Consider the following 16,132-nt stretch of genomic DNA (forward strand, 5'->3'; position numbering starts at 1 on the left):
TCCTCGAGCTTATTGATCCCTGATAACTGCGCGGCCGGTTACAGGAATCTACGTACACCTGTTACATTTCGGTTCGCGGAAGAAGCGATTAAGACTTTCCATGTTCCAGCTACTCGAAAAGCCCGGTGCTCAGCGGTACACGAAAAACGATTTAATCGCGTTTTCGTTTAAATAACAATCTCTCCGGTGACCCTATTAACTCCAGCAATTTTCAGGCAACGTGTTGGCTCACGTGTGAAGCGGCTGCGGCTTTGGAACTATTTGCGAACCCACTTGCAGCGTAATTTCTTTTATCTTCTTTCACCGTTTATTTTGAAAGTGGCATAAGTCACTTTACCGTAATGAAAAGTGGTGATTTTTTAATGTTTATATACGAAATTATTTGTACTGAGAAAAATATCAGTATCCTGAGATAACAAATACAAGTAAATCTTCTCGAAAGTTAGCATCCATATTTTTAAACGTGTTGAAACGCAAACCCCTAAATATATCGATTTAAAAACAAAGTGACTTATGTCACTTTCAAAATAAACGGCTCAAATGTTGCACACCCATTGTTGCCATAAATACAGAATATCCGCGGCCCAGTCATACGTTATATCGTTCAGATTATCTTTCACATTCGATAACTGTATACAGGGTGTCCCAAGAAATGTCTCGCAATCCGAAAGTAGGGGATTCCTGAGGTGATTTGAAGCAACTTTTTCCTTAGCGAAAATGCAATCCGCGGCTTCGTTTACAAGTTATTAACGAAAAACGCTGACCAATGAGACGCGAGCTCGGCTGGCGCGCGGCGACTCAGACAACGAGCGGTCGAAGTCCAGTCCCGCTGATTGACTCGGCCGCCTAGCGCTCTATGCGTGCTCGCCTCTCATTAGTCAGCGTTTTTCGTGAATAACTCGTAAACGAAGCCGCGAATCGCATTTTCGCAAAGGAAAAAGTTACTTGAAATGACTTCAGGAATCACCCTTAACATAATTATGTGACACCCTGTATACTTTAATAGTTTAGATTAGCAGAAATAGCATTGGTTATGAGAAAGTTAATCCAGTATAAATATATTAAAGAATTAATGAAAAACAAATTAGAAATAATGTTTACCCTTACTCCATGCTTTTTTTAACCAGTCGGACGAGTATACTCGTCGAAATCGGCCGACCGGTTGAAAAATGTCGCATTTCCGGAATAAAATTCGCTACCATCGACCCTCCGATGTCTCGATCGACGAACCTCGAAATGATCCAGCAGAATTTCGAGTTTCGTGCGCTCGTTGGCTGGGCCGCCGCGCGCCAGCCGAGCTCGTCTCTTATTGGCCAGTGTTTTTCGTTAATAACTCGTAAACGAAGCCTCGGAGACAATTTTCGCAAAGGAAAAAGTTGCTTCAAATGACCTCGGGAACCTCCCATTTCCGGATTGCGAGACATTTTCGGTACACCCTGTACAATAATAACTGGACTGCGGATTTCGTGCATTTGGGCTAAACAATCAGTAGGTGAAAACAGTTCATTTCGAACGTTTTCGACGATCATCCTGATTCAGAAGTGTTCGCAGAAAACGATGCAAGTGCCAAAATAGAAAGATGTCTTTCGTTCTTAAAATGTTCTATTTTTTTACGAATAATGCTGATAGATCGCACGTGAATCCAGCGTGGCTTTTTTAGGAAACGATGTAAGTAGCAATGCATGAAGCTACAAATAAATCAAGCTTCGAAGATCGCAATCTTCTCTCTTCCTCCTCGAAAATTATGTTTTCGCCGGGCATCTCTCAATTACACCTGTCAAAGGAATCTACGATCCGTGAAATCTCTGAATACGCTTCGTTCCCCGGTTAACGAATATGAAGTCGAGCAGGTGCAGGTGGACTTTTGCGACGGACTGTAAGCGATTCGATAAGCTCGATAAGACTGCGGCGGGCCGTATGGGTTAAATACGATTGTTAACAGAGAGAAACCGTGGTTCCTGGGGCCTCCGCATTCTTAACGCACGAATATTTCAGTCTGTTCGGTTCAGAGAAACACGGGAGGGGGAGGGAGATAGAGAGTCCGAGAAAGGGAGATCGAGAGGGACGGGGACGGAGGGACGAGAGAAGCAACGAGAGGGAAAGGTGAGGGAGAACAGAAGGGGAATAGAGACGACGAGAGAGAGAGAGAGAGAGAGAGAGAGAGAGAGAGAGAGAGAGAGAGAAGGGAGCGTATACGGCGAAGCCGAGGGAGCCTAACTCGCCGAGGTCGGGTCGAATAATAAAATAAAAGAGTACGGTGGACGGGGTGTAAGGTGGTGGCGTGGCAAAGGTAGAAGAAACTTTCTGCTACGGGAACACGATGGGGCCACGACGGGGCCACGATGGGGCCCCGATGGCCGGAGCGGCGGCGCGCCGGCCGTTGGAAAAAGATGCGGCCGACGAATCGAGCGAGCCCCCGAGGGAGAAAGAAACAGAAGGATCCGGCGTTGCCACATGCTCACTGAATTTCCGACCGGTCAAATATAAAGGCCGTCTTTATACAGGCCGCCGGTTTGCCTCTATGCAACTTCGCTTCGAAAACTCGCATCAAATTCTTGACGTCTCATTAAACATCGTCGGGTTTCAACGAGTTAAACGGCCCGCTGCTCCTCCACTCGACCCCGCTCTCTCTCTATGCACACCCACCCCCGTGCGCGCCCGGTGATACCAGGATGACATTGCAACGGATGCACGGTAGGCATTAGATCGAGACTCGATATACGTATGTACATATACTTGCACGTTCGAGAGGACAATAGAGAGCCAAACATACAGGAGTGGGTCACCGACGGATTTACGTAGTTATTATTACCGGAAGAATATTATTTATTATTATTAGCGAAAAATGTTTCGGATTTTTGAAATTACGGTAATGTCTCTCTAATTCGCGCTCAGATGGGTGCACACGAGAATGGACAATTTGGGAAGAGGAGACACGATTTTTCGAGTATTTACGCACATTTATATAGTTGCCGATTGTCAATGATTATAAAAACGAGGGTGCAAGGCTCAAATAATCGCATCAGCTGTTCCCAAATTGTCCTTTTGTGTGTAGAAGGAGGAGGAGTATATTCTGACGATACTAGTTTTTATTGTATCGACGATATATTTTTTATTGCATCAGTTTATTTATATTATCAGTCTCGATATTCTTTACAAAAAGATAGTAAACCCATTTATATTAAAAGATCATTATTTTAGAAGATGTGTTAATGTTAATATTGTTAAGAAATCGTGACACTCTCAACAATGTTATGAACTCGGTGTGATAATTATTTAGCAGCATTAAAATTAGAATAAAAGGCAGAAATGTTACGTGGGACACATTATTGTGACCCAAAAACGAGATAGATCTTTATTTCTTTATTTCGGCCACTGTAATTTTATAATTTTTTTAATCTGATTCATTCTATTCTATATTTATAAGTTGCTGATTTTACTTTATTTTACTTTAATTTTTTATACTATATTTTTTACTTTATTTTACTTTAATTTACTTTTTTATTTTACTTTAATTTAATTACTTTATTTTAATTTACTTTATTTTACTTTAATTTACTTTTTTATTTTACTTTAATTTAATTACTTTATTTTAATTTACTTTATTTTACTTTAATTGCGTCGCTCATGTACGTATACAATATAGGTGACACAGTCAACGTGTTAATAAAGATTATCGTCAAAAACTCGCTCGTAGGAAATCAGAAACCAGTCGTTTAAACTGGTTTCGTAGTTTCGGCGTTAAGCCTTCGCGGAACTTCTTCCGAGAACCTCAACTGCACTCCGTTCTCGAAACGCCTGTTGCAAACAGAAACAGCCGCGTTTGTTAACAACAATATAAACAAGAAGTTCAGCACGAGTTTATACTCTGATAGTGCATTACGGTCCGGCGAAGTTCGATAATTTGTGCACGTAACTGAACACAAAAGTAGCGTGTTCCAAAGTTTCAAATTAATTGATATAGCTACCAAGATTTTAAAATGTGGCCTGGTGAGATGATCGTAGCGAAAATATCCAGGAACTTTTTAACAAGAATCATTGGCGTACTCGTGCACAGGATTTAAGTCCGAAATCAGGGTGCAATGCGAACAGCTCGGTTTACTTTAAAAAGGTTGACAAATTTATAATAATATTATAATATAATGTTATAATAATATTATAATATAATGTTATAATAATATTATAATATAATGTTATAATAATATTATAATATAATGTTATAATAATATTATAATATAATGTTACAATAATATTATAATTATTAATGTTTCGATACTACAAAATTATACAGGCTGATCGAAAAATCGCGACGATAGAGTGATTTCTCGCATGAAACTGCGTCGTCGAAATTCGTATGAAAAATGTCCTTTCGTACCACGATTTTTCGAACACCCTGTACAATAATACATTTCAAATCATTTCCACATAATTGCGGTAATTCTATACGATTTCAGGGTTAAATTAAAAATCAGGCTCATCCGACGACCCAGGACCGTTACACATACATACATGAACAATTAATATTCTAGAATCTACGCTCTCCAATTATCAGAGCGTATAAATCAAGAAGTATCGGAATGCCGAGAGAGTCACCCCGGCGACCTTCCTTTGTACGTTAATATTCATATTTCCAGCGGAGCGTATTACATTTTCATGCGTTCCCTGAAAGAACGCCATTGTCTATTCATCGTCCGCGCTTTTATACACAATCGGGGGGAGAGGGAGGGGGGGGGGGGAGTTTATTTGCCGGGCGAACTATAAACAAACGATCGGAACGCGATGCCAATGACTCCATCGAGTCGATGCGAAGTCGGCAAGGGCACGATGTGTCTCTCGTTAGAAATTTTTATCACCCCGCTTGACATTTACGACACTATAACGAACGGATAGCCACCGACGGCATTACTGTTATTATTAGCTATGCTTCTGTGCGACGTAAAGGGACCCCGACATCGGGACCGAGGTGTGCCCGATTTTTTCGTTAAATTTGTAGACTCGATTTGCCGCCGGCGATTTTCAATCCTTTCGCTGTTAACTAAAGTGAAAAAGAATATGTCTCTCTAATTGACGCCCAGATTGTCCACAAAACTGAACAATTTGGAAAGAGGAGATACGATTATTCGAGCCTTTTGACCCGTTTTTATGGTTATAAATTGTCAACAATTATGAAAACGAGCCGCAAGGCTAATCGGATAATCGTATCTCCTCTTCCCAAATTGGCCATTTTTGTGGACAATCTGAGCGTCAGTAAGGGAGACATTACTGTAGCAGTTACCGATTTGACGACAACCATGAACAACGAGCCGCGAATATAATAATAAGCTTTATAATAACACATTGCGCACGGGTCACCAGATATCTCGTTTTTTAGTCAATTGAACGTTGCGGCCGGATCACGAGATACAGTAATGTTTCCCTAACTGACGCTCAGATTGTGCACGAAACTGAACAATTTGGGAAAAGGAGCCTTGCGACACGTTTTTGTAGTTACCGATTTTCAGTAATTATAAAAACGAGCTGCAAGGCTGTGTCAAGGTTATCTCAGATTGTCCACAAAAATGGACAATTTGGGAAGAAGACTCTTGCGACCGACATAGTTACCGGTAAATATTATTATAATATTTATCGGTAATATTTTCAATAATAATAATCGGTAATATTTAAATATTATTATAATATTTATCGGTTATATTTTTTAATATTATATAATTAAATAGTTACCGATTTTCAACGATTATAAAAACGAGCTGCAAGGCTGTGTCAAGGTTATCTCAGATTGTCCACAAAAATGGACAATTTGGGAAGAAGACTCTTGCGACCGACATAGTTACCGGTAAATATTATTATAATATTTATCGGTAATATTTTCAATAATAATAATCGGTAATATTTAAATATTATTATAATATTTATCGGTTATATTTTTTAATATTATATAATTAAATAGTTACCGATTTTCAACGATTATAAAAACGAGCTGCAAGGCTGTGTCAAGGTTATCTCAGATTGTCCACAAAAATGGACAATTTGGGAAGAAGACTCTTGCGACCGACATAGTTACCGGTAAATATTATTATAATATTTATCGGTAATATTTTCAATAATAATAATCGGTAATATTTAAATATTATTATAATATTTATCGGTTATATTTTTTAATATTATATAATTAAATAGTTACCGATTTTCAACGATTATAAAAACGAGCCGCAAGGCTATCGGATAATCGTATCTCCTCTTCCCAAATTGTCCATTTTTGTGCGCAATCTGGGCGTCAATTAGAAAGACATTACTGTACAAATTATGAAATAATCGAATCTCTTCGCGCTTCTCGAATAATATGAATTGACCGACGACGATCTTCGTCGCTGTTCTCGGCCAATAGCGATCGAGTGCCGCGGCAGTCGGACAGCTAAATAAATGTGGGGGTGGGGGGAATATAAACGCAAAGGCGCCTTCTTATCGCGCGAGGACTATACGTTGCCCGCGTACAGTAATGTCACCCTTACTGACGCTCAGATTGTCCACTAAAATGGATAATTTGGGAAGAGGAGATACGATTATTCAAGCCTTGCTACAAACCGCAAGGCTCAAATAGTCGTACCTTCTCTTCCTAAATTGTCCATTTTTATGGACAATCCGAGCGTCAATTAGAGAGACATTACTGTATATCGCTTTCACTTACACGATGTTCATATTATAAATCGTATTATAGATCATAACGCTTCAATATTTTTCATAAACACCAGAAATTAAACAATGCGACGTGCTCGATTCGTTTCAAGAAGCGTACAGCGGTTTCGCTAACAGTTCGTCGAAAATTACTAAAAATTGCTGAAGGAGAAACAGAAATAGATGATCGAAACGGTTGTACGGCGAAAAGGTTTATCGGCCGAATGACTTTAACGAAAGGAACGCGTCCTCCTAAGAGACGTCATCGTCGCGAGTTATCGGGGCCAGGCTCGCAAAGGTGAACAGACCTGGGAAAACAATAACGAGACGAACTTACGTAAACGGAATGAAAAGCTGCGAGGCGATCGATCCCGTCGTCGTCGTCGTCGTCGCACTGTGCGTTGCTTAATATTCAGCATTCGCCGTTGGTGTATGACGTTGCGCGCCGCTCGCATACCGATTTTCCCTTTCGTTCGCCGTCGAAATACTGGCCGAAATATCCGAGCAGATTTCCCGCTGCGGACGCGGCACCAATTTATTTGTCAACAGCGAAGAAAATTTTTCCGTCGGGAGGGAGGGGCATTTTCCACCGGGGGGTGGGGGTAGGGGGTGGCGCGACGACGGCGCGCAGCCAATGAATAATATCTGGGCGCGGATGAAAAATTCATGTAGCCTTCTTAATGATATTTATGGTATACCGAATGAAGAGAGGGCTTCGGGAGGGGGGGGGGCGACTGCGAAACCGGCTAATCAGTATTTTAGATTAAAACTTCAAGGGAGAACGCAATCCGCAACTTAACGGTCGAATAATCCTCGGCGCTACTTATTTCCCCGTGTCCGGTAAGCGCGTCTCTGGGCTGCCTTTTTAATCGGGGCCATGTACATGAATCACGGCGGATTAATAAAGAGCACCGCCGAAAGCACGCGATAGAAGCTTTTTTGAAAGAGCGCCCCTAGCTACGGCCTGGAACGATTCACGCCGGCGGAGAGTACATGCAATCAACGTCAGGAGAATTTTACGAGAGGATCGTCAAATATAGTCGGGACCGTCATCTCCAGCTCGTTTCGTCACCCTGAACAAAGTGCTTCGTACACACCGATCGATAACCGCTGGTCTTTTCATTACCAGCTTTTCGGCCAATATTTATTTTAGACTCGTGCACCACCGCGATCGGAAAATAATGCAGCGACCCACGCCCGCTAAGTGACCGTTCCTCCGGCGACCGTCGAGCAGTTATCGAAACGATTTTATGTAATGATACCGAGTCCGCGTCGACGCGCAGCGAAAAATTACCCGGATTGTGTCGAAATCGTAGAAGCTTTTTACAAAAATGATAGAGAGATGATCTGTTTAATAATTATTAGATTTAATAATTTAACCATTTTTGCACTCGAAGCCATTTTAAGTGTAAATCTAAATCAATTTTTCTGACTTATGGTATTTCCATTTTATATGGCAAAGTGCATTTTATGCGTGTGAAATTTAGTCTTGTGACTCGTACAACAATTAGACTTTTAATAATTGTCTACAGCTAAACTTTTATGATATAAAAATTATCTTGGAACGTGATGTAACAATTTTAATGGTGCCTCAGGGTCACTGTTCGAGTGCAAAGGGAGAAAATTATAGAGAAAATATATAAAAGAAAATTATAGAGAATTATAAAATATAAAATCTATAATGTAAATTAAAATTTTTTTATTATAGAGAATGTCGCATAAACAACTTTCGATACTGACAATTTATATTAAATATGATATTTCGCGCGATAAAATATTGGTTAATAAAAGTCATAAAATTGTCATTTTTCAAAAACTGTTCGTGCGATATTCTCTATAATTTTCCCTTATTCTAGAACATTTTATCATTTAACATGTAAAAATAAGATCATCTTTCTTATCTCACATCTGTAAAAATTCTGCAATTTTGTTACGAACCTGGCCATTTTTCCCCACTGTGCGACGAATGCCAAAGGCGATATTTTAATATCTATTAATATCTATTAATATATTATATATATATTAATAAATATCTATTAATATATATCTATTAATATCTATTAATATATTATATATATTAATAAATATCTATTAATATATATCTATTAATATATTTTAATATTTTAATAACTAAATAAACTTTGAATAAATTCAGTAAGAACTATCTAAAGAATATACGACGAAATTATTAAAAAAGAAAAAAAAACAAACGAGATTTACGAATCTGTACTTTGCACCACGACAAGCAGCACTTCCGTCGACGCAGAAGCATTTTTTCATAAATATATTATTAGCGAGACAAAGGAACGGCAACGACGCGAGGTAGACTTTCGTGCGATTGTTATGTTAACAGAATGGCGAGGGCCGTATTTTTACAGGTGACCTTGAACGACTAGGCGAGCATTTAACGGCATCCCACTTGTATGTATATTCAGCAGTTTCCGCTCTAAATGGGATTTTAACCTAGACCATTTGCTGGGAACACTCGTGTAATTCGACTAGCGGCTCTCTCTACCTTTTCAATTCGAGGCTGCGCCGGGATTACGGGCAGACAAAAAAATTCTCCCACAGTAAGTTGAGTAGTGTGAATTGACAGAGAGGTGCTGCTGGCAGAAAGTGGGAATTATCCCTTAGCATTCTGACAAAACGGGGCCTGCCCGCGAGAGCTCGTGGCACGCAACCGGAATTTCAGTTAACGATTGTTGCATGCGGCCGGTTAATTGCTACGTAATCGAATTGCAAACTTTACGGCCCCGCCCGGAAGAAGAAAAAGAGGTACATAGCCGCTTTACAGGGCTATCCGGTGTTCCGAATACACGAACAAATAGATAGGATAATAACTATATCGCTGCTAGCAAAATGTGCAAATGTATTACGTTCTTTTGCGAGCATGATTTATAATTTATTTTTATGTAATATTATTTATATAAATAATAATAATATATATATTATATATTAATAATAATAATAATATATATTATTATTATATATTATTATTAACCCCTTAACTTGCACACTCGAGATAATTCGAGCGGCGTTGTATTTTATGCTGCTATAACTTTTCACGCTCGAATATAATCGAGAATTGAAAATAACAATGTGAAAGCAAAGAAAAAAATATCGTTTTATTGATATTTATCATTTACATGGGATTGTAAGCTATAAATAACACTTATTTATTCAAGAATATTGCTTATCTACTTCCCCAATCAACGGCTATTATTTATGTTGTAAAAGTATAAATAAGTATTTTTATTGATAAAAATATGTTTTTTCCGAAAAGGAAGATAAAAAGGTCGATGTATGTGTAACGTTGCAATATTCGGCTCTTTTCTGCAATGTGGATCAAAATCCAAAATAAAAATAAAAATTTTGATTATTTTTGTATTCTTTTAATTTTTTTGCCAAGACAATGTCCTAAATTGTGTTCTTTTACATTAAAAAAATTGATTTTATTGGCCGGTTTTTTTCAAAAAAACTGTGCGTTAAGGGGTTAATTATATATATTATTATTATATATTATATATTAATATTATTTATTTATATATATATATGATTTATTATTTATATAATATTATAATTTATGAATTAATACCCTTTTTTTCAAACCGAATCATAAAGTTCGCATCCATTATTCTGTTACCGCGCGCGAACTACGAGTACGTGGTTCCTGAATTAGTACGGTTTTTGCCAATGGTGTATCGCGAGGTTTACAAAAACATCGTGGTAAATTAATTATCACGGTTATTCGGCAGCCAATGGGATTCGAAGAAGCTGCAAATTAATCGCGCGACTGAAATTGAACATTGAAAATAGCAGGATACCGTATTTATCAGCATGATAATGGACGCAATAAAGCCGGACGTTTAAAACGTTAACAGCGGATAGCGAAGATCCACGTTTTGTCAGCAACACGTGCGAACGGTCTACTTTCGGCCCGTTATGAGAGTGTAGCAGAGCACATTACAGGAAAACATCGCGCACGGAATCAGATCGCGGCGGGCGCAATGATTATCCCGTTATATTTTCCCCGTTCGGGAACTGGCTCGCTTAGTAATAAACATTTAGCGAATAGCGGCCCACATATGGCGGCCGATCCGGGCTTTAAAACAACAGATGTTTACAACGCGATTAACCCTCGAATGTTACACGCATTTATAACCCTCGATACCGGGCGATAAATCCCTTTTCCCGTTCGCGCGCTAAAAAATATTCATTAACCGCGTGGAAACCGCGTTTCGTTTCCGTCACGACGGATGAGAAGTTCAGCGACGGGAAAAACTTTCGAACGTCGCGGCGAAACAACAAGAACGCTTAACCCGCGATAAAAATTCCGTTGACACCTGTTACCCCGTCGCGGATGAATTGTTCATCGTACGTTAATATTCGCACGACGTTAAATTTTTCATAAACCCAAGAGATAGAGAGTAGAATAGCTCGTAAAGAATACACGCCCATATCCACACGATAAGGATAAGCGACGCTCCGGCTCGTTAAAAACGCCGCGAGAGACACGCCGATTCGACGAAACGTAAGCTGACAAGCGTTCGACGGGCTGTCACGCTCGAATCGAAGATAATAAGGATACGAAGCGAGAGAGGGGGGGGGGCGCAACGTGTACAAGAAGACGAATTAAGTGGCCGGAGAAACGCGGCTTCGGTCTCCATGGAGACGGTAATTTATCATACGCTCGGTAACGCCGCGTGACGCGCTCGAAACGCACCGGCGGCGAAAAAAATTGGGCGAGCGGATCGCACGGACGCGAATCGACGAGCACTCTCGAGAGAACGCATTTAGCAACAATATAAACCCAGCACACGGGGAGAGGGTAGCGCGACATCTTTTGCAGCGTGCTGGTAGATCTTCCGAAATTGATCGTGCTTCGCAACGCGCATACTCTCATTACTAGCTGCATATGACAATAAATGGACTTTTCCCTCATGGGATAGGTTGTACATGTGGCGGAAAGCTCGCCGAGAGCGGAGAGAGCCATCACTGACACCTATCGTGCAGCTCGTAAGAATTTGAAAAAAGGAAATAGAGTCGCGTGTCGGCGCACGATGACAACGCTCGCGAACGTTGTTTCTTTTTTTCCGCACGGGCAAAGTGTCGAGGGTGCGTCTAGCGATACAGACGTAGTGGCATCGATAGATAATCTCGGTTAACGGAGAAGGAGCGACCACAAATGTACACAATCGCGCAGTTTTGTAAAGCACAGCTGTACGAAACGACAGTGTTCACTGAACATATAATACGAATAGGTCCGAGCGTACTCACCGATCGACGTGTTCGTTAATCAAGAGGGGTAGAATCCAAAAAGGTAAGACGAACAACCAGTTATATCCAGAGTAGACGACGTTCCGTTGACCGGCACACTACGTACGATACACGCTACTCGACAATGGCTGTTGTGGCACACATTTAAGTACACTGATGCACTAGTTGATGTACACGCACTCTTCCTCGCCTTGCGAGGGTTATAGAAGCCACGATTCCTTTCGACGGCGGAGCGGCAGTTCAACACGCGCGAATCTAAATTTTTTCACTGATCGTAGCCGGCCGATAAAACGTCCCGTAATTCTGAATCGTCTCGATCAAACAACCCGAATACCGCCTCCACCGTTATCCTAGGCCCACGGTAGCCATTACACTCGTCGCCGCGACGAGAGAGCGTGTTTTCCTTTTTTCCAAGGGGACCAGCAACTCGCCCGCTACGAGGCCGTGGAAGCGACTGTTCTCGGGAGATTCGCGGTGCGGTCTCATCGACCAATCGTGGACCAGCTTTCACCGAGCGCCATCTTGCCTAGCCGACGCACAAAGGGGCCAAAACCCGAATGTTTGCGTAAACGTCCGAACCTTAGCCACCCCTACCCGATCGACGTATCCTCCTCTGGCTTTTCTCATCCCTAAGTTTCAATACAGATTTTATTGTAGGATTACCCCCGTACCCTATTTTTTTTTCCACCACGTACGGACTAATTCGGAATTAGATATTTCCTGTTGAACGGTCAATTTTTACTGTTCCAATACAGTTTTATATTTTTTTGCAGATGAAAACAGCGGATTTGAATTGTTAATAATTGTATCGCGATATATTGTATAGCAAAATTTTCGAATATATTCCGTTTGTAATTAATTCGGCGTTAACTTACGTTTTGGGTTTGTTTTTTTAAATTATTACATTCACGGATTTTGAATTTACACGAAATTAGTTGTTATTTTGGAAAAATTTATGATTTGTTGTTGCGAGGGATGTCACGAATATATTTATTGTTTTTGAATGAACTTTCTAACCATATCTCGTAGTTAGATGCTTTTTGATATTGAGATTAAGCGGTAACATTGTTTCGAGAGAATTGTTAATAATTTATTTAATAAATGCAATAATCATTTGAAGTTCTTTACGACAATACAAATAACGCCATCGCTAGGATGATGACAGAAATATACTCTGCCGGTAAAGAAAAGAACGCGTGTTTTGTTTCACGTGAAACTTTTGAGGTTATGGTATGTAAGACGAGTTACATTTAATACTGTCCCTTTAAATATTATACAGTTTTTAAAGTGGTGCAACGTCGATTGAGATTAGAAAATCGTGTGACAATGGAAGAGAAAAACGAGAAAGGACGAAAAACTTGGACCGACGAGGAGCGATTAGAACTGGCTGCAAAATTGGATGCCGAATTAGATGAGTATATAAGTAATTTGGAGAAGAAAAGTTATACAGAAGGATGGCCAGAAGACCGGTGGGAAGAAGAAATGGAGAAACATCCCTTCTTCATGAAAGAATCACCAAAACCTGGCGATGAGCTCTCACCTTTAATGGAAGGGTTACAACAGCTGAAGTATGGCGAAGATGAAAATACACCAGAGGGTACGAATGAATTGATTATCGTTTACTTATTCATCGCTGTTTGAACAGTTATATGTTTAGAGTAGATTAGAGTAGACAGTACCTCTTACTTTTTTTTCTAGAATTAGCGAACAATTATAAAGAGGATGGAAATTTCAATTATAAATATAAGAAATATCGATTAGCTATATTAAGCTACACCGAGGGTATAAGGACTAAATGTAAAGATAATGACTTAATGGCTCAACTCTATAATAATAGAGCTGCTTCGCATTTTATGTTGAAGAATTATCGGTACACGCATATAATTGGTCACGTTGTATTATCAAATTGAATACTTCTTTAAATTGATTATAATGAGATTAAAATTACAGGTCGAGCCTGAATGACTCAAAACATGCTTTAAAGTTGAAACCAAATTATCCAAAGGTACTGAATAGGGCTGCTACATGTTGTTTTCATGTTAAAGACTACGACCAATGTATTCAACTGTGTGACCAATTTCTTGATCATTCTCCAACTGACAAAAAAATGTTGAGTTTGAAAGCGGAAGCAGTTACTGCAAGGGTACACACGGATAGATTTATGTAGTAAAGTATATGAAAGCGTTTAGGAAATATAAACTTTAAGGAACATTGTATTTGGTATCTATAGGAATGCTTAAAAAGAGATAAAAGAAAACAAGAAAGATTAGAAAAGAAATTAGATAAAGAAGAAGAGGAATTAATTAATATAATCAAGAATAAAGGCATAAACTTGGAATTGGTCGATCAGCGGAAGAAACCAGATCTAAAAGATTTAGAGCCTCAAATTCCACAAATTGCTCAGAGCAGAGTTCATTTGGACGCAGAAAATAAACTTGTTTGGCCAGTAATGATACTGTATCCAGAGACGCATCAAACAGATTTCATACAAAATTTTCACGAAGAGACATTGTATGTTAATATTTTTATTGTTTCTTAGAGTCTTTAAGTACATAAAATTTAAACAAATATTTCTAAATTAACTGTCCTCCCCAGGCTAATAGAACAATTAGAGCAACTATTTAGTGAGCCACCAGAGTGGGATACAGAAAAACGTTATACTCTTCAAAACATAAATGTTTATTTCGAAGGAAAAGATAAATGTTCTGTACATAAAGTAAACACTCATCATCCTTTGGGAAAAATATTACAAAATGAACGGTAAGTGTAAATGTTTAAACATTCAAAAAGTAGGGATTAAGTGTCTTCAACCTTATATTGAAAAAAATCATTTTCAGATTTATCGTACGTGGAGGAACTCCAGCATTTCTAATACTAGTTAGGTCTAGCGAAGCTGAGAAACGATTTTTAGCTAATTACTAAACAATTCTGTACATAATTTGTAAATAAATTCCGAATAAATTTTTTATTTGTCTCTATTCTTGTACAATTGTCATTGACTTTAGAAATAAATATTTTAATCCTTAATAATTAACAAAATTATCAAAAGAATAAAAATCTTTAATCATTTTTTTGTACACAAAATTTAATTCAAATATTCTTAACGGGAACTGACTAAAACCCATCTTTAATTGTTTAGGTCTTATGTTAAGATTTAAAAAAAATCTGTTTTCAAGCATAGAAAGAGGTTACGTTAATAATACTTTCTAAACAAAAACGACCGTGTAACAATTTACACAATCTGAAATTTGAATTTTATGTACCATCCTAAAGAAAAATGTACTTTTCCGTCAATATTCGAAATTCATCTACAGCAGGGGTGTCAAATTCGCGGCCCGAGATGAACATTTTTGCGGCCCAGTCAATATATCCGACCTCAAAGTAAAAATAAAATAGAAATGTGAATTAGAAATTTTGAAAGTAGTCACGGCCAATAAAATTTCTCCCGAAATAGGAAAGATAGTATCAGAGAAGAGATGTCAAGTATCAGGACGTAAACAATAATTTAACTTTATATATGTTCATTACAATGTACTAGCCAAAATAAAAACATTTGTTTCTATGAACATTGATTTTTTTTTTGCGGCCCACCTAAAGTTAAGCATTGTTTACTTGGCCCAAGTTAGCTTTTGAGTTTGACACCCCTGATCTACGGCATTCAATAAGTTCGGCAACATCGTGCATAAATTTGCCACGGCAGCTTCAACGCTAAATCCGTATTTAAATTTCTTGGAAATTTGAATTCGCACATCACGGATGCGAGCAAAGTTCCCCGGCAAATGAGTCCCAGATTATAGCGCGCGCGTGGAGCGCGGAAGGGACTTAAAAAGAGAAAGACCTGCCGACAGCCGAGAGGTGGTGCCACCTGCAACACCTGCCGGAGCCAGGTGGGCATAAAGAGTCAGGGCCTTAGTCAGAAATTCAGTTCAAGAGACGCTCTAGAACGCGCAGATACGTCCCGACGCGATTATTCGCGGACATTGTTAGTAACATAGTGGTGTTCGAACGGTGAGGATAAAAGTGTAGTGCCGGAGATCGAGTCGCGGTCGATCGGGAATCGGTTCTTTGGCCGTGGATGCCGAAGGTCACTGGGTTCAAGTTTGAATCGAGAAACAAGGGGACCTCTGCGGCGTGGGAGAGAAGCGGAACGGGACGCAAACGATGCCAAAGCAATGCAGGCAAT

At 39.3% G+C, this 16,132-nt stretch overlaps 3 protein-coding genes across 4 annotated transcripts in view; 2 read left to right on the forward strand and 1 right to left on the reverse strand.

The window, feature by feature from the left end:
* The window catches only part of LOC117228856 (uncharacterized), a 502,447-nt gene extending 490,051 nt beyond the window's left edge, over positions 1 to 12,396 (reverse strand). For both annotated transcript variants that reach the window (XM_033484876.2, XM_033484875.2), the window contains exon 1: positions 11,950 to 12,396. The gene's annotated coding sequence lies outside the window, so the exon portion shown is untranslated. The remainder of the gene's footprint in view (positions 1 to 11,949) is intronic.
* Positions 12,397 to 12,478: 82 nt separating this feature from the next.
* On the forward strand, positions 12,479 to 14,927 carry Dpit47 (DNA polymerase interacting tpr containing protein of 47kD). Its single transcript, XM_033484885.2, has 6 exons — positions 12,479 to 13,546; positions 13,648 to 13,819; positions 13,900 to 14,092; positions 14,180 to 14,460; positions 14,545 to 14,709; positions 14,787 to 14,927. The coding sequence occupies exons 1-6, from the start codon at positions 13,276 to 13,278 to the stop codon at positions 14,869 to 14,871; spliced, it is 1,167 nt and encodes a 388-aa protein (XP_033340776.1). The 5' UTR covers positions 12,479 to 13,275; the 3' UTR covers positions 14,872 to 14,927.
* A 932-nt stretch (positions 14,928 to 15,859) lies between these two features.
* The window catches only part of LOC117228863 (uncharacterized), a 53,740-nt gene continuing 53,467 nt past the window's right edge, over positions 15,860 to 16,132 (forward strand). The window contains exon 1 of the mRNA XM_076521112.1: positions 15,860 to 16,127. Within this exon, the coding sequence (XP_076377227.1) occupies positions 16,025 to 16,127 (103 nt within the window). The 5' untranslated portion in view covers positions 15,860 to 16,024. The remainder of the gene's footprint in view (positions 16,128 to 16,132) is intronic.

This window comes from Megalopta genalis, chromosome 1 (genome assembly GCF_051020955.1).
Source record: "Megalopta genalis isolate 19385.01 chromosome 1, iyMegGena1_principal, whole genome shotgun sequence".
Taxonomy (NCBI): Eukaryota; Metazoa; Arthropoda; class Insecta; order Hymenoptera; family Halictidae; genus Megalopta; species Megalopta genalis.